This window comes from Herpailurus yagouaroundi, unplaced genomic scaffold, assembly GCF_014898765.1.
Source record: "Herpailurus yagouaroundi ecotype Mexico unplaced genomic scaffold, PumYag 191, whole genome shotgun sequence".
Lineage (NCBI taxonomy): Eukaryota > Metazoa > Chordata > Mammalia > Carnivora > Felidae > Herpailurus > Herpailurus yagouaroundi.
In genome coordinates this window covers 13783304-13806948 of record NW_024412422.1, presented here as the reverse complement: position 1 = coordinate 13806948, position 23645 = coordinate 13783304, and the positions used below count along the sequence as shown (strand labels likewise).

The following is a 23645-nucleotide window of genomic DNA, read 5'->3' as shown; positions in this document are numbered from 1 at the left end:
AGAGGACCCCCTCCCACCACCCCAGACTTACTTGCTGCTCCCCTCTCGAGGCTGGAGAGACCCTGCCGGTCCCCTCTGTACCCCCTGGGTTGGACCGTGTACCAGGGCCTGGGCATCTGGGAAGGACCTTCCTCGTCGCCCTGGTCGGAAGGCGAGCAGGGAGAACAGCCCCGTGAAGCCCTCCTACGGGATGCCATTCCCTGCACATCACTGCACGGGGAGGATGCGCCCGAGGCACCGCTGGGGCTTTCCCGGGACGGGGAGGAAAGCCTTTCTGGAGAAATCCGTGTGCTCGTTTGAGAATGGTGGCAGATAGCTTACAGCCACGCTTGGTGAGGACACTGGCTCCCTTCTCCAGGCCCCCCGTGCTTGTGAGGTCGTCAGGGAGGCCCGGTGGGAGGGGGCGTGATGAGATCAGATGCGGGGCTTCTTGTTTGGGGTCTCCGGTTAAAAGATCTGCTCACTGAGGACGTGCTTTCAGAACCAGCTAACCTTTCAGTGTCTCAAGTGGACTCGTGCCAGTTTTCACTGGTTGCATGTGGTGGAGCCAGTCGTCTGCTTGAAAGTCTTTCCTGAAGCTGGTTTCCCTTAGAAACGAGAACCAGGCCCCGGTTCCAACGCCCTGTTTATGAAGTTTTCAAAGCACTTCACCCCACCCACACCGCATACTGGTCTGGAGGGGGACAGGGCCCCCACTTCATGCTCTGGGAAACCCCGGGCACAGGGAGTGAGACTCTCCTCTGAGGCCACATGCGGTGGAAGCCACCCAAGTTGATCTTCCTCTGCCCTGACCCGCATGGTCTTTGTTCCACAAATGCCGGTGGCCTGCGGGGGAAGGGGGCGCGCTGTGGGCAGCGTGCCAAGGCAAGGCCGCCTGGCCGGGAGCCCTTGGCGGGGGCGCCCCCGCAGAAAGCGGGTGTCTGCACAGCCAGCTGTGCTCTTGGGAACCCAGAGGCCTGTTAGGCTCTCTTAATACAAGGCTGCGTGTGGCCACGCCGGTTCAGTCCAGACCAGATAGTAGTCAGCGTGCCCGCCGCCAAGCCCTGGGGTGGGCCGTTCTTAACTGCAGCGACTCAGTGGTCACTCCTCCCCCTTCCCAAAGAAGCGTGGCTTCTAACAGAGCTGGGGGAGGGGGAGGGGGGGTGTGTGTGTCCAAGAACCCAGGGGACTTGGGGTGGCAGTAGAGGCCAGGGAGGAAAGACCCAAGCCGCGACTCACCACGGAGGTGTCCGTCCTACGGCCGCAAGTCACAGACTTCCCAGGAAACGAGCCAGGCGGAACCAGAAGCAGCTGTGCAAGCTCTTCCGTAGTTCCGAGTGCCCTGTTACCTGCAGCAACTAAGTGGGTCCCTGCCCTGCGGTGCACGTCCCGGCCCTGGAGAAATGACAGCCCAGGCGCGGCCCCTCATGGTAGGGCAGTGACGACAGTCCAAGTGCATTTTATTGCCAGTCTGACTCTTCAACACAAGGAAAGATTAAAGGCAAAGCAGAAGAGCTGGTTCCTTGTGCTCATGTCCAGACCGTGGCTGGTACCGGAGCACCCTGCGGGCGGGGGGAGCTGCGGGTCCTTTCCTCCCAAGCACTCCCGGGGCGGGGGCCCAAGGAACACACGTTCTTGCAAATCCTCCTCCCAGTGGGGGCAGGGCAGGCCCACGGTGGAGCGGGGCTGCGGCCAGGCTGCCGGGCACAAAGGTGCCCTTGATCTGGAGGACGGCAGGCAGGCGTCCTAGTTCTTGGGCTTTTTGTGGCTGAGCTGGGGAGGCCTTCGAGAGGTCTGGCCATCACCTCATGAGGAGGGGAGGGAAGGAGGCAGGGGGGAGGTGGGGGCGGCAAAGGGGAACAGGCAGAACGGGGCCTCCAGGGCAGGAGCAGCCAGATCAGGGTCATGAAGGACAGGACACAGGAGGGTCACCATAGATTCCGGCAGAACAAACTCCCGGAGTGACCGCACAGCACCTGTGCCCGCCGGGCCCGCATCTCCCCAAAGGTCCTGTCCTCCACACTCCTGTCCCCGATGCCTTGGAGCGAGGCCCAAGGAGAAAGGGCAATGCTAGGCCGCTCTGGAGCAGTCTGCTTTGCTTGAGGCCACCCCAGCCCCATCGCCATGGACTCGGTGCCCGAAAGCTACAAGTAGCTACCACATCTTGCCTATGTCCCCAACAGCCAGCATGGACTGACCGTTCATCGCTAACCTCAGACCTTGAGTTCAAAAGGCAGGGGAGGTCCTACCCAAAGTCCCGCTCCTGGGGCCCTGCTTCTCAGGGTGAATACAAACTCACGAAGGAAAGCTTGAACTCAGAATATTACAAATGTTCCATGTGTTTCCTGAAGACGTTGTGGCTCGGGCCTGCTAGATCCTGGCTGCGCTCACGAGTGCCTGTTGCAGACGGAGAACCGGCCCCTGATCCTTTGGGTTCAGCGAGGGCCGGGGACCTCGGGGACACTGATCCGGTCCGTGGGGTGGAGGACCACACCCCGTGGAGGCTCCGCAGCCGAGATGGGGCGGCCACCCAAGGCCCAGGCCTGCCTGCTGGCCCCCTCGGGAGCCTAGTAGTTCATGAGCTGAGCCGGGTAGATGCCATCCTTCTTGTCCAGCTGCAGGAGTCAAAGTTGAGGGGCTCAGCGAACATGGCTGGGCCCCCACACACCCTACCTCCCCTTAGCCCCCTGCAGCCTTCCCACCCCCACCATCCTCCCCGTGTTGCTGAAGCAGCATTTCTGCCCCGAGTCCCGCAGACTGGGGAGCAGAGACAGGGACGGCACCCCCGGGGCCCCTCCCTGCCCCAGTGCCGACGCTCAGCACCTGCTGGTCCTGCCGGGCTGCCACACTGGGCTTCTGGGCTAGGGGTGGCTTCCTGGAGGTCCCACCACGGGGGGCAGCACTGGGTCGGCTGGGCTCCTCCTCGCTCAGTGTCCCCACGCCGCCAGCCAGCGCGTAGTGCTGCTTCCGCAGCTCCCCCAGCCGCATACGCTCCGCCTCCAGCGTCTTCTCCAGCTCCAGGACACGAACCTGCAGCCCCACGTGCCCGCTCAGCACGGCCGTGTGGCCCACCCTACCCACCCTCCCAGAGCTGGGCCCACCTCGAGGAGGAGCAGGAGGCACGGAGGCCAGCCGCAGGCACCCACCTGGGTCTCCATCTCCTGCTTCTTCAGCTTGATGAGGGACAGGCCGGAGAAGTCCATGGTGTCTGTAGCCAGAACGGGACAAGGTTAGTGCCTCTGCGCCCGCCCCCACCCCGGCTGCGGCCAGGGCCCGGGCTCACCTCTTTCTTCGATCTGCTCCTGGCCTGATCTGGTGGAGGCCACCACGTTGGCGGCCATCTCGTTGACGGTGCGGGAGCACTCCTGCAGGCGGCTCAGGTGCGGGCTGTGTTTGTCTGCCTTCACCTGGGGGGGGGCGCGGGGGCAGGTCAGCCTCACCCCTAGCACGTGGGGCCCGTCTGCCACAGCCCAGACCTGAGAGGCCGCTGCGCGTGAAGCCTCACCTTGGAGGCCGCCACCAGCTGGGCCGTGCTGGCTGCGATCTCGTGCGAACAGACGATGAGCTCTTCGTACTTGCCCGTGTGGAGCACCACCCTGTCGGCCGACTCCCTGCGGGCAGAGCCGGGTGGGGCCTGGGTCTCCGACCCTCGGGACCCCGGGCCGCCTCCACGCTCCCTCCCCAGACCCTGAGCACCGAACACCCTGCCGCCCCCCACCTGGGGCGACATACACCAGCTGCGTGGCTCCCCAGCCCACGGCCTTGGAGGCGGAGATGAGGCCTTCGGTCCACCTGGAGTTCTTGGCATAAAATTCCTGCTGCGTGGCTGCCCCCTAGCGACAACAGGAGGGCAAGGCAGGGCGGGGGGGACCAGTCAGTGACGGTGCAGGTGGAAACGGAGCCCCACATGGGGCCCCTCTGCCTTCACCTCAGCCACGAGGGTACGTCCCTGGGCCGCGGCGGGATTCAGGCGTGAACCCCGGGCGCACCGTGCGCATCACTGGGTGGGGGGAGGGTGTCGGATCACTGCACGCTCCGGGAAGCTCGTGCCTGAAGGAGCCCTGAGGTCAGCTGAAGCCCAGGGTGGAGTGATCCGGAGGGCTCTGAGCTCACGCCCCCTTCGGGAATCGGGCCCACTCACCCTGCCGCCCTCCACGATTTCCTTCTGCAGGCTGGTGGACGTCGTCACCAAGAGCCGGATGGCCTGCCAAGACCAAAACACATGTCACTCTTGGGGTGGTCTTCCCAAGCACGCAGCCCACCCTGGGGTCGCAGTCAGCCACTCACCTTCATCAGGTCTGTGCACGAATTGAGGATCCTGAGGCAAGCAGGGAGGTGCAGGGGTGGGAGAGAGAGAGAAAGAGAGAGAGAGGAATCTACAGCGTGACCCTGGAGAGCCTGCCCTCCGCGTGGACCACCACGGGGCCCGACACGGCTGTTCAGCAGGCCAGGCTGCACTTGTTCCCGGTCCCTTGTGGAGAGCTAGGCAGGCAGGACAGAACACCCCGGGGTCTGGGGGGCTCGGGAGTGGTGAAGCGGGGCTCACCTCTCGTTCACCTCTAGCTTCACCCCGGAGCTGGCATGGCGGGCCTGGTTCATCATGTCCTACAGCCAGTGACAGAGGTCAGTGGGCTGAGAGGGCGGTGTGAGAGGAAGGGGGATGCGGTGCCGGACCAGCCCCCTGCCCCCCAAACGGCCACGGAGCCGTCCGCCCCGTGCACGGGAGCGCAGAGGCGGGCAGAGCCTGCACTCAGCCCAGCGCAGCCTCCGGGGCTCCTGCAGAAACCGGAGGAGCCCCCGCACCCCAGGCCTCACCTCGATCCTCCGCACGGCGTCTTCGATGGCCGCGGACGTGGCCGCCATCTCCTTGTCCACCACGGCCCCGAGCTCCTCCTGACGTACGTCCAGGCTCTTGGGCTTCAGCTCCTGGGGAAGAGGCATCTAGGAGTCAGGCGGGGCGGACTGGAGTCCCAGCAACCCCGGGGAGCCTGGGAGAGGCTGGAGCGGCCTGTCCTGGGCTCTGTCCCTGCCCCGTGTCCTCCAGCTGCCAGTGCCACAAATAAGCACCGGTTCGGCCCGAAGTAAAGGCGGGTGCGGGGAAGTTGGGGCCCGGAGCCTCACCCCAGCGTCCTCACCCCTGCGGACCCCCACCCGGCGCCGCGGCCGCACACCTCACCTGGCCCAGCTGAAGGATGCCCCGCAGCGGGGTCCGCACCAGGCCGGGCTGGGCCTGCTGCAGGGTCTGCTGCTGCTGCAGCTGCCCCACGAGCTCCAGAGCCCGGGCCCCGCACTCCCGGCACGTGTCAATCAGGCCTGGGCGGGGAGAGGTCCGTCAGGGGCCATCACCCAGGAGCCCCGGAAGACGCCCCCGCGCCGGGTCCGATGCCAGGACCGGTGTGTAGGCCCCCGCCTTCCCTGGGTCCACACGGGTCCCAGGTGGGAGTCAAGCCCGGGGCCCACTTACGGTCGGCAGGGTCGGTGGGTGCCAGGTGGGAGGTGGCACCGCCGTTGACGATGGTGTCTGCGGCCACGTGGGAGAAGTGGGTCAGGGCTGCCACCAGCACAGAGGCGTCTGTGGGGGAAGGAGAAACGGAACCCTCACGCCACCGCCACAGGGCGAGGCCGGGCAGGCCGCTCACGTCCTCTGCCCACAAGCCTAACGGGCACCAGGGCCTGGAGAAGAAGCAGGCTCGGGGGATGGGAGGTGGGGGGGGGAGAAGAGGAAGGTCACAGGGAAGAAGAGCCTACACCACGTCAAGCGGCTAGACAGCAGCCAAGCCGGGAACAAAGCCAGGTCTGGGTGATCCCAGGCTCCCTGGCAGGCAGGAATGGGCTCCCGGTGGGCGTGTGCAGGGGGCATGGCTCTGGGAAGCTCCCCAGTGGCAGGAGGCAGCCATGGCCGCCGTGCTCACCTGACCCGGACACCAGGTACTGGGCATGGCCCTTCTCCAGGGCGCTCACGGCGTCCAGGGCTGCCTGGGCCCTGCTCACCAAGTAGTCTGTGGGCACAGGGAGAGGCGGTCAGGGGCGAAGCCTGCCTGAGGCCTCATCGCCTTCCGCCCCTCCTCTCGGGGCGGGCTGAGCACCCCACCGGGCAGGGAAGGAAAGGCCCTACCCGGCGAGCTGGTGCAGCGCAGGTGCAGGGGGTCATCCAGCTTGGCCACGGCGTCCTGCAGGATGCGCTGGGCCTCAGTGGCAGTGGCCCGGAGCACCGCAAACTGCTCGTCCCCAAGCCTACGCCGCAGTTCTTGTTCCTGAGACTCCTGGGGGGAAGGGGAGAGACGGCTTGGACATCCCAACCGGGGGTCAGCGCCGTGGCAGCCAGGCAGGCGGTCAGCTGGGACCCTCGCTGGGGAGGGAGGTCTGAGGAGAGGCCCCGCACCGACCCCCTGCTTGGACTGCTCCGTCACGAGCCCGCGGGCAGCTTGGCAATAACGACAAGCGATGGGGCACCGGGGCGGCTCGGTCAGTTGAGCGTCCAACTTTGGCTCAGGTCACCGTCTCAACAGTTCGTGAATTCAAGCTCTGCGTTGGGCTCTCTGCTGTCAGCAAAGAGCCTGCTTTGGATCCTCTGTCCACCCTCCTCTGCCCCTCCCCCACCCTATCTCCAAAAAACAAAAGACAACCAAGTTAAAAAGCAGACAAAATATCTGAACAAACATTTCTCCCCAAATACACAAAAGGCAATGAACACACACAAAAGACATTCAACACCATAAACCCTTAGGGAAATGCGAGACAAAAAAACCACAATGAGATACCATCTCACACCCGCCAGGGTGGCTAAAACGACCACAGACAGTAACAAGTGCTGTTAAGGTTGTAGGGAAATTGGGGCAGCGGTTAAGTGTTTGTCTGACTTTGGCTCAGGTCGTGATCTCACAGTTCGTGAGTTCGAGCCCCACAGAGCCTGCCTCAGACCCTCTGTCCTCTGTTTCTCTGCCCCTCCACCCCGGCCGGTTCGCTTTTTCTCAAAATAAACTTAAAAAAAAAAAAAGGTTCCCCAGAAATGGACAACTGCATACGTTCCTGGCGGGAACAGAAACGGCACAGCCCCTCTGGTTCATGGCGTTACCCCCAACTGCCAAAGTGAAAACACCCACCGACTGATGAACAAGTACACACAATGCATTCTGGCCGTGGGACACTACTGGGCCACGACACTTGGATGAACCCGGCCAACACTGCTCGGTGAGAGAAACCAGTCCTATCGTGAGGTCCCGTCCACCTGCAATGTCTGCAATAGGTCGATCCAGAGGGGAGAGGTTGCCAGGGGCTGGGGCTGTCAGAGGGGCATGGGGATTAACTCCTTCGTGGGTGAAGAGTTTCTTTTTGGAGTGGTAAAAATATTCTGGAAGTACAGGGCGGACGCGCAACCCTTCGGTCGATCGGGAAGCAGGCCGGGTCTCGACGCAGCTGTTGCTGTGGTGGGGGAGGGGGAAGCCGGGGCCTCACCTTGTCCGCCAGCTGCCTCTGCAGCTCAGCCGTCTCCCGAGAGCCGCGCTGCTGCTCCTGGCTCAACGCCGCCTCCTTCTCCCGCACCAGGCCCTGGGCTGCCAGCAGGTCCGCCTCCTGTCGCTGCACCGCACTGCTCAGCTCGGCCTTCTCTGCGCTCAGTGCGTCCAGCCTGGAGCTCAGCTCCGAGCCGCTCTGCAAACACCCGGCACGTGAGCAGGGTGGCCTTGCCCGCACCCCGTCCCCACCCAGGTTCACGGACCACCCCCGAGAGCCACATTCTCCTTAATCTCCCCTTAGAGAACTTCCCGAAGGCCAGGGCCCCCTTCCCGTGTCCCCTGGGTCAGAGCTGCACCCCAGGACTGAACCAAGCTACTGGCATCCGGGCATGGCCCCGCTCACGGGAAAGAGGACCCTAACTCCTGCCCGGCCGGCTCCCGGAGGCCACCCCACATGCAGCGGCCATACCTGCTCCGTGCGGCTCAGGGCCTCCCGCGTGCGCACCAGCTCTCCCGCCTTGGCCTCCAGCTCCCTCTTGAGCTTCTCCAGCAGGTCAGTCTGCTCCTCCAGCTGGGACAGGACAGCGTGTCACGGCGGGCAGGGTGGAGGTGGGGGAAGTGACACCAGAGTCGGGGCCAGGGGGCCCACGCACGCCCGGGACGCACCTTCAACTCGGACTCCCGTCTCTCTTGCTCCATCTGGAAGGCCAGCTGCTCCTTCACCCGCGCCACCTCCTCCTGGCTCTGCTGGGTCACCGTCAGCTGCTTGGCCGTGTCCGCGTTCTGCGCAGGTGAGGCACAGGCTCACGCTCCGCCACCGCCAGGGGGCCCCACTCAGCGTCTGCCCGTCACGCCCGTGCCTCCACCTACCTTCCTGAGCAGCTCGGCGTGTGTGCTGATGAGCTCACTGTGCTTCTCCTTGAGCTTCTGGTAGCGCGCCTCGGTGGCGCTGGCCCTCTCTGTAGGGGGCAGGGGAGGCGGTGGTCCCCAGCTGCCCGCCCGCCCGCCGGCCGCCCCCCCGCCCCGGCCCCGCGCCGCTCACGCACTCTCGGCCTCCTCGCGCAGGCCCTGGTTCCGCTCGCCTTCCCGCTGGGCGGCCTGCAGCTGGGTCAGCTCGTGGCGCAGCTGCTCGTTGTCCACCAGCGCCTTCTGCTTCTGCTTCCGCTGCTCCTCCAGCTCGGCCTCCAGCGCGTTCACCTGGCCCTTCAGCTGCGAGACGTAGCGCTGGGCCTGTGCGGCCCGAGGACGGTGGTGTGGGGACCCCGCGCGCGTGTGCGCCGGTGGGGGTGCGCCACACAGCCCGGCCCCACGACCCCGCCCTCACCTCCAGCCTGATCTTCTCCAGCTCTGCGCGGAGCGTCTCCACCTCTCTCTTCAGGGTCTCGATCTGCACGTCCCTGGGGACAGATGGCCTTCAAGGTCAGTCCTGACCACCGCACAGTCCCCGCCACAGGCGGCCCCCCGCCCTCACCTCGCCTCACCTGTCATCCTTCAAGGAGCCATTGGGGGGTCCGAACGTCTGCTCAAAGAGGTCGGCCACCACCTGCCACACAAGCACGGTGACCCAGGGCCACGCCCCCGGGCCCTGCAGGCCAGGGGAGGGCGCGGGCAGAAGGACACCCGACCAAAAGGGGGAACCTCACCGCTGGTTCCCCAGCTGGGGGCCCCGTGCTGATCTCAATGAGGTTCTCGGGCTCCTCGTCCTCAGGGGCCTCCTCGGGGATCACCACCACAGGCTTGATGTGCTCGGCCAGCGCTGAGGCCCGCAGGAAGTTGGGAGGTCCCTGGGGGAGGGGCAATGAGTGGGAGCTGCTCACGGCCCCGGGGGAAGACCCTCTCAGTCGTCCCCAGCGCCCAAGTGGGGCCCCAGCAGGCACCCAGGGTCCCCCACGCGCCCAGAGTTAGGAACAAGGCTGCAGCCCAGGGGCAGCCTGGGGAATATCACAGGTACCTCAGGCAGCCGGGGGATCTGGATGAGCCGCTTAAAGTAGAGCATGTCAGAGGCTCTCCGGAAGAAATTTCTGAGGCTGCAGAGGCAGATGAGGGGAGGTCACTGAGGGGCCGGACCTGGACAGGAAGCCCAGCTCACCAGGCCGCAGAGCCTCCTCCCTGCCCGGGCCATACCTGTGAAACTGCTCGTGGAACCGGTCCCTGTGGCCTTGCAGGGTGTCAGCTGGGAGACCTGAGGGCAGGGATGTTGGACAGGACTTCCCCTCTGCCCCCTGCTCTGTGACTTGCAAAGACTTAAACCTTCCCTCCCTCCCGTTCCCACTCTGCTCCACCACATTCTAGAAACCATTGTAGAGGGGAGAGCACCTGCTGCCTGGCCAGGCCCCCCACCAACTGGGAGAGTGAGGTGAGGGGTTGTGAGGTGAGGGGAGACCCCTACAGGGGTGTGGCTCTCGACTCTGAGAAGGGGTGGGGGGGTGGGCGCTCCAAAGTCAGCATCTTGACCACAGCAAGCCTGATCGGCGCATGCCTGTAGGGGGCGCTGTGAAATCGCTTCTGGACTCCAGCTTGGGCTGATAGCATTGCAACAGCTCATTCACCCCAGGCCCCTGGTTCTCAGGGTGGGGCGTAGGGACCAAGACCTCTTCAGAGGGTCGACCGGGGCCAAACCCTCTGTGAACGGGGAGCAAGTGACGTGCGCCTCTTTGGATGTGTCACGCCAGCCTGCGGGATGCGAGGCGCCCCAGTGGGCTGCCCTCAGAGGGCAATCCCTCCTTCAAGACCAGGGATTTCAGAGAACTGCAAACGTGTAAAACCACACCCCTCTTCTCACTAGACCCTTGTGTTGGAGAACAGTGCTTTTCCACCACAACTGTGGTGGTTATGTTAAGGCTAGTGTACTACGTCACATTTAACTGAGAAGTATTTTTTAGGGGCGCCTGGGTGGCGCAGTCGGTTAAGCGTCCGTCTTCAGCTCAGGTCATGATCTTGCGGTTCATGGGTTTGAGCCCCACATCGGGCTCTGTGCAGACAGCGTGGACAGAGCCTGCTTGGGATTTTCTCTCTCTCTGTCTCTCCCCCTCCCCCCACCTCTCAAAAATAAACATTTTTTTAAAAATAACTTTTTTAAATGTCTTGATCTTCATTTCTGATACAGCCAATATCTGTCAACGTAAGCCACCTAAGCACAGCCCTCTGTGGCTCCAGCTGAACCTCAGGGGGCCCGAGGCAGGGCAGCAGGGGGCCGGGGGGACTTACAGGCGTGCAGCTTGAACATGAGCTTGACTGTGTAATGGTAGAGGTGGCTGCAGTCCTGGATGACCTGGATGAGGGGAGCCAGGCGGCACTGGCCCGAGGACATCTGGGACACAGCGATGGCTGTGTTGAGCTGCCGGAAAACTGCAAACAGAGGTGGAGGGAACAGCATGCGCATGGGAAGCTGGGATGTGGCCTCGGTGACAGGCTCGTGAGAACAGTGCAGAGGGTGGGCCCCACGCCCTCATCTCGGGGCATTGGCAGAGCAACCCTGGGAGGCAGCGGCCTGGGGACCTGCCTTGCTGGTTCTAGCCAGGCCAGGACAACTCTGTCCCAGGTCCTTGGACACAAACATGCTTCAAACTGCTAGGACAGGAGCCCCTGTGCTTTGGCTGCCCCAGATGGACCCGAGAGCCCTCACAAACTAGGGCAACAGCAGGGTCGGGGCAAAGAGAATACAGGTCAGCTCAGCAAGGGTTTCCAAGAGCCACCACGCAGTGCACCCGGAATGAGGGGCTGGAGGGATAGGGTGACTTCGAAGGTCCTGTACCCGTGGGCCTTGAGCTCATCCTCAGTCTTCGAGGGAAGAAGGAGGCTCAAAGCAGTGTAGCCAAGTGCCTCATCTTACAACTGTGATGAGAGCCACAAGGCAGCCAGATCGGGACCTGGTTCTGAAAGCCCCAAGTGACCCCAAAACCTCACTTGCACCCAGGGTCAATCTCCCCTGTCCCTGACAATCAAGCCTTTCGTGAGATCAGCCAAGTAGGAGGGCCAGGGACAAACACGAGGCTGCCCCCACCATAGCCGGCCTCTTATCTAGGGCACAGAGAGAAATGACAACGGGCAGACCGCACGCCAGGGTGGCCCATGCACGACACAGATGCCAGGACAAGCCCTGGGGCCCTGTCCTCACCTGGCCTAGGGTGGGACCGTTTGCAAACCTCCAAGCCCAGGAGGAGCAAGACGCAGCTAAGCATAGTCCTTCACCCTCTAAATCTTAACATTCAATTACGTGTCACATCAAGTACATCTTCCTATAAAAACTGAAACACACATAAAATACTATTTGGGGTTTGATACGAGGCAAAACCATTTCTCCACTGAGGGGCATTCAGGATGGTTCTCCAGGGAGACGCCGGCCTGTGGACCGCTAGGCTGCCCCTTCTTTGTGCTTCATCAAGAGGGGAGTGTTGCAAGGGGCGGGGCACCCAACTGTGGGTTTTCTCTATCTTCCCTCGTGGGGGCCGCTGTGAGAAGCACGTCTCGTCCCTGCCAGTCACAGGCCGGCGGCCACGCTCCCCAGTGGGGTCTGGGCTCCTCTGGGTACAGCTCAGAGTCCAGATCCAGGAGTGCCAGGAGGCTGCCCAGACCCACCTCACTCAAATCCCGATTTTCCCTTAAAAAGGCATTTGCTATTCGTTCTCCTACAAAGAGCACTGAGTCACCCAACAAGACATCCTGAAGCTGCCACCCAGAACAATCCCCTCTGCGGCCCCGAGAGCTCGAGCCCTCTTGAGATTTCCTGTCCAGCAGCTGCTGGGTCCCTGGGCTGTGAAGTCCATGACTCACAGGCCTTTTACAGCAGGAAACACGCAAGATGACCCAAACCAACTCTCTCCTGGGAGGGCTCTGCAGATGCCCGACGCAGGGGGAGCCGAGTCAGGAGGGGGCGCCGCTGCCTGGACACCTCTGAGGCCTGGCGCCCTGCAGGAGCGGTGGACACCTCTCCCCATGTCCTGGGGGCACCTGGAGGCCCCCTCACCCCCTCCTAGCAGGGGCATGGACACCGGGGGCAGAATAAGCTGGTGGGGCTAACTTCTCATCCGGCTCTGGGCCCTGAGGAACCACGCAGAACCCAGGGGGGCCGGGCCTCCTCCTTGCTTGGCTTACCTGATTCAGAAAGCCTCAGCTCACAGTCCATGTAATCAAACATCTCCACGGTGAGCTGGAAGCTACAAGGGGAAGGCGGAGGGCTGAGCGGAGGGGCAGGGGACTCACCGCACGAGACCCGCCCCCCAGGCGGGAAGAGGGAACACGGTTCATCCAAGAGCCTCTGCGCCGGACAGCCATCTTTCAGCCAAAGAGGCCAGATTCCAAATAAACCCCAGCCCTTGAACTTCAGCCTCATTTCCTGGGAACGGGACCCTCTGCCCCAGCCAGCCGCTGATGAGCACCTGGCCTCATGGACCCAGAGTGTGGAACGCTGAGGGAGCCACCGGGGAAACTGAGGGAGAAAGGAGGTGGCGCCAGGCAGCCACACTGTCCTGAGGGACTCACATATTGTTGACGTCGGTCCCAGCAGTTTTCTCCAACACTTCGTCCGTCACTTCCAGGCCCGCAGGAAACTGGGGGTGCTGTGGAGAGGACACCCCCACTCAGCTGAGGCCCATGCTGGCCCCGGCCCAGAACGGGTTCTAGCTTCTGAGGAAAGGAGGAGATGCTGGGGATGCCTCTATCTGCCCCGGGCACTGGCAGAGGGGGCTGCAGGGGACGGGACAGATGGGGGACAGGGAGGAGGGGACGTCCAACCAGGGCAAGAGGCTGCCTGGAGCCAAGGGCAGAGCAGACACTCCCCCCGGCATTAGAGGAAAACGTCTCAAGTTGCCCTGACTCTCAAGGCACCCTGGGCACCTCTGGTTTCCCCTCAGGTCAAGGTTGGGACACAGTAGATGCCACCACCGGGCTTCCCAGGATATCACAGAGAGAAAAGCCCAGGGTCCTCCACCCCCAGCCCCATGACGCCCAAGGAAACTACCTTGAGGTGGAAGGAGATTTTGGTCAGCAAGAGTTTGGTATAAACATTCACCAGCTGTCCGTAGCGGTCATGCAAATGTCCCTGTGGAGAAAGGAGCGCTGGGATGAGGGTCTCCCGCCCCAGGAACATGCCCACAAATCCTACAGGACCTGTTCACGCTTTGGGGCCAACAAGACAGCAGAGGTGGGAAGGTGCAGGACGCCAGCTGAGTGTCCCTCCCCCACCTGCCACACGGACAGACGTTCACGTACAAATACCGCTCAGCCCTCCAGAGGCCGCCAACGCATCCCTCCTAAGGGCCTCCGCCAGCCCTACGCTTTGTCTACGGCTCTTTGTTGTGGTTTTTTTTTTTTTTTTTTTTAATTTTACTCCTAGTCCTTCTTGCCAAAGAAACTCTTGCGAGAAGAAGGCTCTTTGTCCAGGGCAACAGGCCAGCTCAGAGTTGGGACGCTTCATTAAAATGCTGGTGGCAGCCAAGGAGGCACATTCTGCCGGGTCCGTGTACACATCCTCCCAGCTGCCTCCCCGGTCACCTCCAAACACCGTGGCCCCTGCGAGCACGCCAACTGGGCCTGTGTCCGCAAACACCACCACGGGCACTATTTTCTTGACTTCAAGGGACATCTGTGAGACACAGCAGTTCGTGTCTACGCCAGCAGGGCCTCCCTCTCCAGCCCAGGTCCGAGGCCTGCCCCGACCCCGGCCTACCCCATGAGGTCCCAGCAGTACTCCCAGGTGACAAATAAGGCCAGAGGTCCTGTCCCCACCCCCATATTCCCTGAGGTCTTAGAGTAGATCTAGAATACAAGCTTTTGGGGCTTCCAAACTTTATTATGGATAAGAATCTTCTGGAAGTTTTTTGAACCCAGTTTCCAATCCTGAGATTCTAAAGCAGCCCCAGTCGGGGGGGGTGGGTGGTGGCGGGCAAGGAGTCCGTACCCCTCACATTGGCTGTAACCGCCAGTCAGACACTCAGACTGAGGTGTCGCCACATTTCCCAGCTCACAGGGACCACAGGGCTGCTGAGTTTCTGGAGCTAGGGGGCCCGTTAGTTATGCGTCTGGAGCTTCCCAGACAAGACCTTAAAAGCAAGGCTGAGGTTTCATTTACTGACGTCCGTCTGCCCCCAATGTCTCCCCAGATAACATTGACTTCTACTCTGAGGGAAAGGAGGGAAAAGACACCCATCTGCAGGGAGCTCCCATTCACTCGGCCCCACGAGCTGGGGGTCAGGACGCCAAGCGGGACCGTGGCTGGGCTTTCTGGACGATTCCCTCTGCAAGGTGCTAAGGCCGCCATGCTTGCTCCCTGCACTTACCCACAGATCTCCGATCTCCCGAATGTTGCTCCGATGGCGTTGGCAGTCATGTAGCACCTGCAGTGGCAGCGGGGGGGTGGGGGGGGAGGGGAGGTATGAAGAACCCGGACTCACGCGGGCGGGGTCCCAGCGTATGCACCGCCCATGCTGGCTGGCACACCGAGGGCAGAGAGGGGTGGGGACAGGGACACAGCTCTGCCTCCCTGGGGTGCTGGCCTGCTCAGGCAGCAGCAGGTGGAGGGCCCGAGAGCCCCGCCCCTGTCAGCACCAGTGGAGAGTGGCGACTCACATTCGGGTGCCCGTCTCGGAGGACCTTGTGGAGCACGTGGCAGAACTTCCAGCTGAGGATAGAGCTGCTGGGAAGGGGCAGACCAATGGCGTAGGACCAGAAGGTGAAGGCCCCCTTCTCATGGTGAGTGCCCAGAATGATGCCTACCAGGGTCAAGGCCAAGTGCAAGAGGCAGAGACTCAAGTGCAGGGAAGGCTGGGGTGCTCAGCGAGTGCAGCTGAGTGACGCAGGGAGAAGGCTGGCCCCTCACCCACAGCCACCCAGCACCTTCTCCCGACACCCCTCTCCCACCACGTCTGCAGGAGTTCACCAAAAGCGATGGTTTTCTGCCAAGGTCAATCCTCACAGATTTAACCGGGACCGACAGCCCAAGACTATAGATGGTGTTGCCCAGATGGGACTGAGAATGTAAAAGCAGCAGAGCAAGGCAGGAGACCCGGCTGGCCCGGGGCCACACGAGCATGCGCCTTCTCGGGCCTCTGTCTTGTCGAGGGCACGCTTCACAAAGCTCTGGTGGCCAGCCACCTGCACTATTCCCCGCCCCCCAATTCACTTCCCACCAAGTCCACAGTCAGAGATAATGCAGGGCAGGCCCACACCCTCCTCTCACTCTCCCTGCCTCCCCCCAGAGACCAAGAGGGACAGCGGCCGGCCTGCCCGAAGCAGGGAAGGGAAGGATACGCCGGGCATGCTTCTCCTTCACGGGGGCCTCCTGGGTGTTGATGGCTTTGCTGATGCTGATGGCCTGGGAGGGAACAGAGGAGGCAGAGTTCAGAAACTCACCAGGCAGACTTCTCCAGAAGACACAGGATGGATTCTTCCCGTCAGCCAAAGGAAGGTGTAGAGACGCAGAGGAAAAGGAAGTTCTCTCAACCTAAGCGAACCAGAGCTCTGAAGACTTTTCTTTTACTTGACTCATACAGCTCAAAATGAGTTAATACCCGATGCCAAAAAGCCCCTGGGAGCCTTCTAGGGGCTAGGATATAAGGACAGAGGCTGGCTGGTAGCTGCAGGACCCCACCTCTGGGCAGACACCTGTGTGTGCTTAGCTCACCCCAGAAGGGGAGGCCCCCTGGGCCCCAGCGGGAGCGGCCACTTGCAACAACGTGGCATCCTCCGCCCTATCCCTCCTGAGCCCTCGTGAAGACACGTGTGTCACCCCCCACCCACATTACTGTGGGGCAAGGCCACACGGCCACTACACGGAAACACGGGACAAACCCAGGTCCTGTGGCCCGTCTGCCACGCAGGCCGCCTCCCTCCTGGATGGGGACAAGTCCTGACTCGGTGCCTACCCTCACTGAAGCAGATGGTGACCGTGGCCCCTACAGGGGGCGGGGGGAAGTGGGGGGATCCGCTCAGCATACCTGCTGCTGCCACTTGGGCACTGAGCAAGCAGCCATGTCACTTGTGGGCAGAGGTCCTCACCCATATCCACCTGCTGGGGTCCTGTCTCCTCCCCCTTAGGTCAGAGCCTCCACAGCCCGAGGCCTCCTGGATGGGACTGCTCCCTCAGCAAAGGGCCCCAGCGCTTAACGCCGGTCCCAGCTTTCCTCGAGGGGATGTTTTATTCCTCTACCTGCAGGCAGGTTCTACAGGCCTCTGTCCAGCTGCCCGGCACTGAGCTGGGGACATCAATATTTGTGGCTGGAGAAGAGCCGCCTATGTCCCCTGGTGGGAGCGACAGGCAGGTGCCCGGCAAACCTACAGACGCGATCCTTCCGTCCACCACTGGTCCTTCCCCAGGGCTCACGGCAGCCTGCCCCCCAGGCCATGCAGGATCTGCAATGGCTGAGCAAGGGTTGGGGCTGCCATGTGCCCTCACCCTGCAGCCCGGGACCCATGCCGGCAGGTCAAGGCCTTGTCAATAGGACACGTTTGTGTGGTGGCCTGACTCAGACAGGAGTGGGGAGGGGATAGGGCAGAGGGAGCCCCACAGGGCAGCCCCGACACTTGCTTTCCTCTTAGCCCAGAGGCCGCCACGCCACCAACCTCCAGCATCCTCAGAGCGTAACTGCCCAGCCTGGCCAGGAGGCGGTTCACCCCTGCACACGTCCACCACGAACCGACTTTGGGCCTACTTGGCAAGGCTGTGAGATTTCCTCTGTCGGTAAGAAAAGCAACCCCACAGGAGCAGAGGCAAGCCTCTCCCATCAGGCATGCAGCTGCTGAAACCGGCCCAACCCCGCCCCCCCCCCAACCCCAGAGCCCACTGTGACCCCACTCACGGGACGCAGGAGTGCCGACCCCACACCAGGCCTCTCAGGGGCCACTCTCCTGGTGTCCCATCCCAGGGTCCCAACGGAAACTCAGACAGGCTCTGGCTTCTCTTATTCCCAAAGCTGCGGCGAGCCAGACCTGGAAGGCTCCCTTGGCCATCTGTGTGCCCAACCTCCGCCAGCACAGCCTCCCTGAGGCCTCAGCGCCTGGCTTTGTTCAACAAGCATCACTGAGCAGCCGCCGGGAGAGAAGTCGAGCCCAGCCCCTACTTCTCCCGGCCCCACATAACCACCACACCCCACCCAGGCAGAACTCTGTCCACCACAGTGGTGGCGACACTGATGATCACCAACTGCCGTCTCCTGGGTGATTACACTGTTCAGGGAACAGGCGACACCTCCAGCAACAGCCTTAGGAAGTGGGCATGAGCCCATCTTCCTGATGAGAAAACTGAAGTATAGAGAGGTTAGGTGTCCTCTCTGTACAGCTACTAAGGACAAAGCCAGGTCCGGCTGCCTGTTGTGTCCTTAGTGACTCTGCCATACAGCGTCCCAGGCTCCTCTCTCCCATACGGGCACAGAGCTGGGAAGGGGCAGGCAGGGGTGGCCGTGCACAGGGCAAGGGCATGGGGCCACACCTCCCCCAGCAGCACGCAGCTGCCAGCTCATAAGCCGGGAGTGTCCGGTCTCTGGGGGTGTGTAACTCCATCCCCCAGCTGCCCTGACACCTGAGCTGGCTCTTCTGACGACTGCCACCTGGTCTAGCCTGATCCGGAAGATTCGGGGCAAAAGCAGAGCCGAAGCGACACATGCTGAACAGGCCCAGGAGGAGGCTGTGGATGCAGAGGCGCAACCCCAAGTCAGAGCAAGCTGAAGGGGCGCCCACAGTAGCTGCTCTCCCTCCCGAAGGCCAGTGCTTTCTCCTCCTGGGGTCTGCAGCTGGAGAGCAGAGGCAGAGATGCACCCTAAAGGGAAAGGCTGGCTAGGGCCCAGCAAGGGAGGGGAGTGGTGGGGCGGGCAGCCCTTTCCTCCGAGCAGGGAGGAGGCAGGGAGGAAGCCGTACGCAGCAGGAGCCAGCAGTGCGTGGCTGAGCCAAGGTGGGGCGCCAGGGTGAGGCAGTCCCGCCTCCCAGTCGTCCCCCGGGTCACTCAACACAATCTGTACTTCACCGATGGTCCAAATGTATACTGAGCACCCGCTCACTGCTGGGCACTGGACCCCTCGAAAGACCACCCCCACCACCACCCCTTTTGGGTCTCTGCTCACCAGTCCCATTCCTGCTGCCACCCTATGTGTCTCCCCTGATTAACGCTTTTCCATGTACTCAGCTACTCAGCACCCCCCGACAAGGATGTCTTCCTTATTTGTCTATTATCTGAAGGTGAACGCCATGAGGGAAGTGTTTCTGCCTCTCCGGCTACCCCCAGCCCCTCGATGGTGGCCGGCACATGGAAGATCTCCCAAAGCGGGAGCCCCGGTGAGATGTGGTGTCTTGGGTACACGGCAGGATCTGGCCATCAGGCTCCTCCTCTCTCCCCCACCCGCCCTCCCGGTGCTGGCGGCAGGAGCAGGGTCCCTCCCGGGGTGGGAACACGGCCCCGTTGTGTGCAGGGCAGCAGATGTGTGGGTCGGGAAGCCTCACAAGGAGGCACAGTATTCACACAGAGGGAGTCTGTGCACACTTCACAGGGCCTCGCTTTTCCTACCAGGCACAGCAGCCAAGCCTCGTCCCGGGAGGGGATGTCAGGCTCCGGGGACCCCGTCTGCCTCCCTGGCCGGTCCTGAGTGGGCTGCAGGGGTGGGAAGAGCTTCAGGGTTCTTCTCCGTAGCGTCAGTATCTACGCGGGGCGACTGCGACACCGCTCAGCTTCTAGGGTTTACAGTCTCAAGGCGGCTCCACACAGCGGGGTATCCTCACAATAGCCTGCCAGGTGGCTGGGGGGAAATTCAGAGGGGAACCCAGCACTGCCATGTGGGTTCTCTCCGGCCTGCCGGCCTGAAAAATAGGCTTCTTCTGGCGCTGGTACAGCCACCTAGGCCAGAACTACCCCGGCAGCTCTGACAACAGCAAATTTAATCCCTCACGGCTGGCGGGATCAACTGCCATGGAGAGAAACAGCTTGGAGTGGAATGGATTGATCAGAGGCCCCGACGCCTGGGTGGAAAACCCAGAGCTGGAGAGAAGGGTCCTGGGGTGGGAGGGAGGACAGGTGGTGAGTGTCTGGGGATCTGTCTGCTTATCTGACTCCCGGGGAAAAGAGGGAACAGTTCCCTTGACCTTTCAGTGGTTGGGACGGGGAGGGCCAGGGAGTGGTTCTCCCACTGCAGGAAATCAGGACAAGAACAATAGTGGGGAGTTCCGGGGCAGCCGTGAGACCCCAGAAATGCTCAGGGGGACTTTGGCGGGAGCTGGACGGTCTGCAGAGACAGGTTTCTTAGACCGGGGAGCAGGAGACAGCGAATGGTTTTACGGGCATTCAGGCCACTGCTGCCCTTTCTGTGCTGGAAAGAGCCAACAGGTCCACACTCGAGGCCCTGGGCAGCCACCTCGCCTGCAACCCTCCACTTGCTCCACCCAGTGTTTGGATGGTGAGCGGCTGGACCTTCCGAGGGGCAGAGGCGGGTACAAGGCGGGTACAGGCTAAGGGACGGGAAGGCTCCGGCATGCTCTGGAGACAGAAGCAAAATCGCTTTCACTGGGAAGCTGGTAAAAGGTGTATTTCATGCCACAACGACAGCAAACTAGGCTAACTTAATAATAAAATGATTTTTATCAAGTTCGGCCATGGGCCAAGCTGCGTGCTGAGCACTTTACCAGTATTACCTCATTTAATCTCCTAAGTAACTTAGGAGGAGGCAGATGAGGAAAATCGAGGCTTAAAGAAGGTAATCACTTGCCCAAGGTCACAATAATGAAACGTTGACCAAGTGCTTTTGCCCTGCCAGGCACTGTTCTAAGTGCTTTGCATATTGACTTGACCCTCACACAACCCTCCCTCCCCCATTCACACGGAGAGAGAATCTGCAGGACTAGACCCAGGCTGCCCGACTCTGGAAACTGTCCTCTCGGCCACCACTCCACCACTGGGTCCTGGAGGAGGGAGGCTGAGCCAAGGAAGCAGTGCGTCAACAGACGTCCTTCTTTGTCCCGCCACAGGAACCCTGCACCCCCCGGCCACTACCGCTCAGGGAGGACCTGGCCCGACTCCAAGTCAGAACACACACTCTGGATCAGGGATTCGTTCAAGCATCGGGGCGGCACCGAGAAGCTCACGGGCCCCCGTGGCTCCCCACTCCTGTGAGCAAGGGCATCTGACTCTGGGCTCTGACCTTCATCTCCACTTACTCTGGCTCCCTCCCAGGGCAACTTCTGTCCTGCAGCCAGGACAAGCGAAGCCTGGGGACGCAATCCAAGGACCAGGCCGGAGAGAGCGGCCAATGGCGCCCGTCCCTGGATGAGCAACTGGCAGGGACACGCACCAGGAAACATCCCAGCAGGTGCTGGTTCGGGAAAGAGGAAACCCTCGAGGTGGCCAGGCCAGGACCGGAGCCACAGCAGGTGGTACCTGAGAGGCTCGGTACCCGGTGTGGACTCCAGACGGAAGCGGGGCCTTGAGGCGTGGATGTGGTCAGTGAAGCCAGAGGACCAAACCTGGAAACCCCGCTCAGTAGCTGCTCACAGCAACCCAGTCCCTGCCCCATCAGCTGTGGGGCTTCACAAAGAGCAAAGGGGACCCCAGGAAGTTTGGGGAGAGCCACACAGCCAAGGAGGGTAGTGGGGAGGAGAGTCACTGAGGACAGAGCAAGAGTGTGGGCAGCTCACAGAGCCACAGCTCCTCAGCCCGACATTCACCAACGTCAGTTACACTATGATTGTTTTAAAATTTTTTTTTATTATTTATTTTTTGAGAGAGAGAGACAGCATGAGCAGAGGAGGGGCAGAGAGGTAGGGAGACGCAGAACCCGAAGCAGGCTCCAGGCTCCGAGCTGTCCGCACAGAGCCGGATGCAGGGCTGGAACTCACAAACAGTGAGATCGTGACCTGAGCCGAAGTCGGACACTCAACCGACTGAGCCACCCAGGCGCCCCCAGTTACCCTGTTCTGCAAACCCCCAGCCCTCGCTCAGCAAGGGGCTAAGTGGCTACAGAGGACGCAGCCCTGGCTGTCCTCTGTGAGGTCAGACATCCTAAAGACCCCTTCGCCAGGAGACCCCGCGCCTGGGGACAAAGACAGGTCTTGTCACCGGCCCCACCGGTGATGCTGCTGCACCCCGGCCCGCACACACACTCACATCATCCCATCTCACTGGGGAGCCTTCGCTTCGGAAACTTTCCCTTTCCAGACGGAGGCTTCCCCATCTGGGAAGCGGGAATAAAAACCCCTGGGTCTTCTAGGATGCAAACATGCACAAAGCCTGTCCGAACACCTTGCTTTGTCGCAGCCACACACTTCCCCCTTTTCTTCCTCACAGGGCCAACCAGGTCCCAGCCTCCAGGCGCATCTCCCCTCACCCAGCTCTCCACTAAAATGCTTCTTCCCGGAGGATCTTCCCCAACCATCCTCTCCGGAGAGCAGCCTCCCATTTACTTCCCCGAGGACATTTATTACCCGAAACCGTCTTGTTTACCACTTAGTCTCAGCTTTTACCTCTGACCCCCAAACAGATGTCCACGGCACAAGGGACTCTGTGAGTCCCGCTCCCTGCTGTATCTCCAGTCCCCAAACCCGTGCCTGGCGGTCAATAAATCTTTATTGGATGAGTCAGAGTGAACACTTGAATGAACAAAAGCTCTTTCACATGTACTTTCTGGTTAAATTCAAGGCAGCGAGTGAGTGTCTTTCTCCAGCTAATAATTTAACCTCTAGTTAAGTAGTAAAAGCAACTATAAAACAATTTCTATTCTTAAAATCGGTCCTGAAATGAATCAGACTCAAGCCTCCTTGTGCCGTTATCACGACACTTCACAGAGGCACTCAGTGGGGCACAAAACCGTCCTTCAAAGAGCCAAGGCACGGGGACAGGCAGAGAGGTGGGTTGCTCTCCGAAGAGTTGTTTGAAGGACAGTAAGACCTCGAGACCTCATTCAAGAGCGTTTGCCTTCTCAAAGGCCATCTCAAAGGCCACTGCCGCACGCAAACACAGGACTTCTGCAGCTGGGGCGGCGCTGGGATGTGGTCACATGCAGAGCAGGGAGGCGCCCGGCAGCTTGCTAATTCTGGCAGATGGGAAGTCAGTGACGCAACACTGTCCTACCCTGATTCCTTCAACCGCTCAACTGGCATCTCTCGTCATTCACATGCCCCAGTCCCCGCTCAGTCCTGGCCCTGCGATCACCCAGTTTATGAAACTGCAGGGCCCTGTTGACACCTACCCCTCCTGACGGCCGGCGGGAGCTTCCCTGTCACTGGGACGCAGCTAACAAGTGGCAGCTGGACCAACGCCACTTCTCCTGCAGAAGTGACAGGCAAAGAGGAGGATGACGTAGCCTCGAGTCCCGCCTCCGTAGGCTGCTTCTGAATGGACAGGGAGCCAGCCTGGGCGGCTTCCTTCCTCGGGCCCTGGTGATATCACTCCACAGACCTGTCTGTCCCACAAGCCAGGGGGCTGAGTCACCACCCCCTGGCAGGCGAACCCACTACAGTTTGAGGAGTGTGTTTATTTCAACCAGAGGAAACAAAATCCTGCCTGGACTCAACTTTTCTCCACGGGCTCAGTCCTTCCCTGTGGTGAGTGCCTTGGGTGGCTTAGGTCTCACCAAGTGACAGCATCAAAGAAGGGAGACCTGCTGGCCCCGTGGCCTCGGTTCAGCCACACACAGCAAGCGTGTCTCCTCAGCGCTAGGACGGAGGAGGAGCCAACAGGTCCTGCCTGAGGATCTCGGGGTTCAGCAGGTAGTACTCAGGGGCTCAGAGGGGAAAGCAATGCGATCCCTGCTCCTGTGGACCAGAACGCACGCCCACCCTCACAGCAGCCACGGACAGGGAGACAGGGAGACAGGGAGACGGCGTTTAGGTCAGGAGAACCGGGGGAGCATAGCAAGGCTTGTGCAGGGGGGTTAAGCGGCTGACGGCTTCACCAACGAGGGCATATTTGAGTCCGCCCTGAGATCAAGGGAGGAGGAAGGCCAGCAGCGCAGCCCGGCTGGCAAAGGCATCTCCACTCTTTGCGCCAAGCGTCTCAGGTTAACAGACTGGGTTTCCCTGACCCTCGGCCAAACCGGCTCCGACTCCTGAGTTTCCACCGCAGCAGCCGCGGGACTGAGCAAACCAGTGCCCAGTTGGGTTTCATTCACAAACGGGTCCGGCCTGGGGCAGGCTGGGATGCTGGCCTGGGGGCAAGGTGCTGGCTCCCCCCAGCCTCGGGGCCTCCTCCCGGAGAAGGGGAAGTGCTTCTGGAGTGTGGGCACTTGCAGGCTCATTCTCCCA

General features: G+C 61.6%; 1 protein-coding gene across 1 annotated transcript; it reads right to left on the bottom strand.

Moving 5' to 3' along the window:
* Nucleotides 1–2427: 2427 nt before the first annotated feature.
* On the bottom strand, nucleotides 2428–22621 carry HIP1R (huntingtin interacting protein 1 related; the record flags this gene model as incomplete). Its single annotated transcript, XM_040443471.1, has 32 exons — nucleotides 2428–2594; nucleotides 2803–3009; nucleotides 3126–3187; nucleotides 3263–3386; nucleotides 3485–3590; nucleotides 3712–3812; nucleotides 4121–4183; nucleotides 4267–4297; nucleotides 4526–4584; nucleotides 4795–4905; nucleotides 5156–5292; nucleotides 5444–5551; nucleotides 5892–5978; nucleotides 6095–6242; nucleotides 7435–7629; nucleotides 7903–8004; nucleotides 8100–8216; nucleotides 8304–8392; nucleotides 8480–8663; nucleotides 8758–8830; nucleotides 8915–8976; nucleotides 9077–9217; nucleotides 9385–9460; nucleotides 9558–9615; nucleotides 10641–10781; nucleotides 12528–12589; nucleotides 12915–12991; nucleotides 13393–13473; nucleotides 14711–14767; nucleotides 15000–15142; nucleotides 15681–15744; nucleotides 22592–22621. Coding segments are annotated over 32 exons (3144 nt in total), but the record flags the coding sequence as incomplete, so codon positions are not given.
* Nucleotides 22622–23645: the final 1024 nt, after the last annotated feature.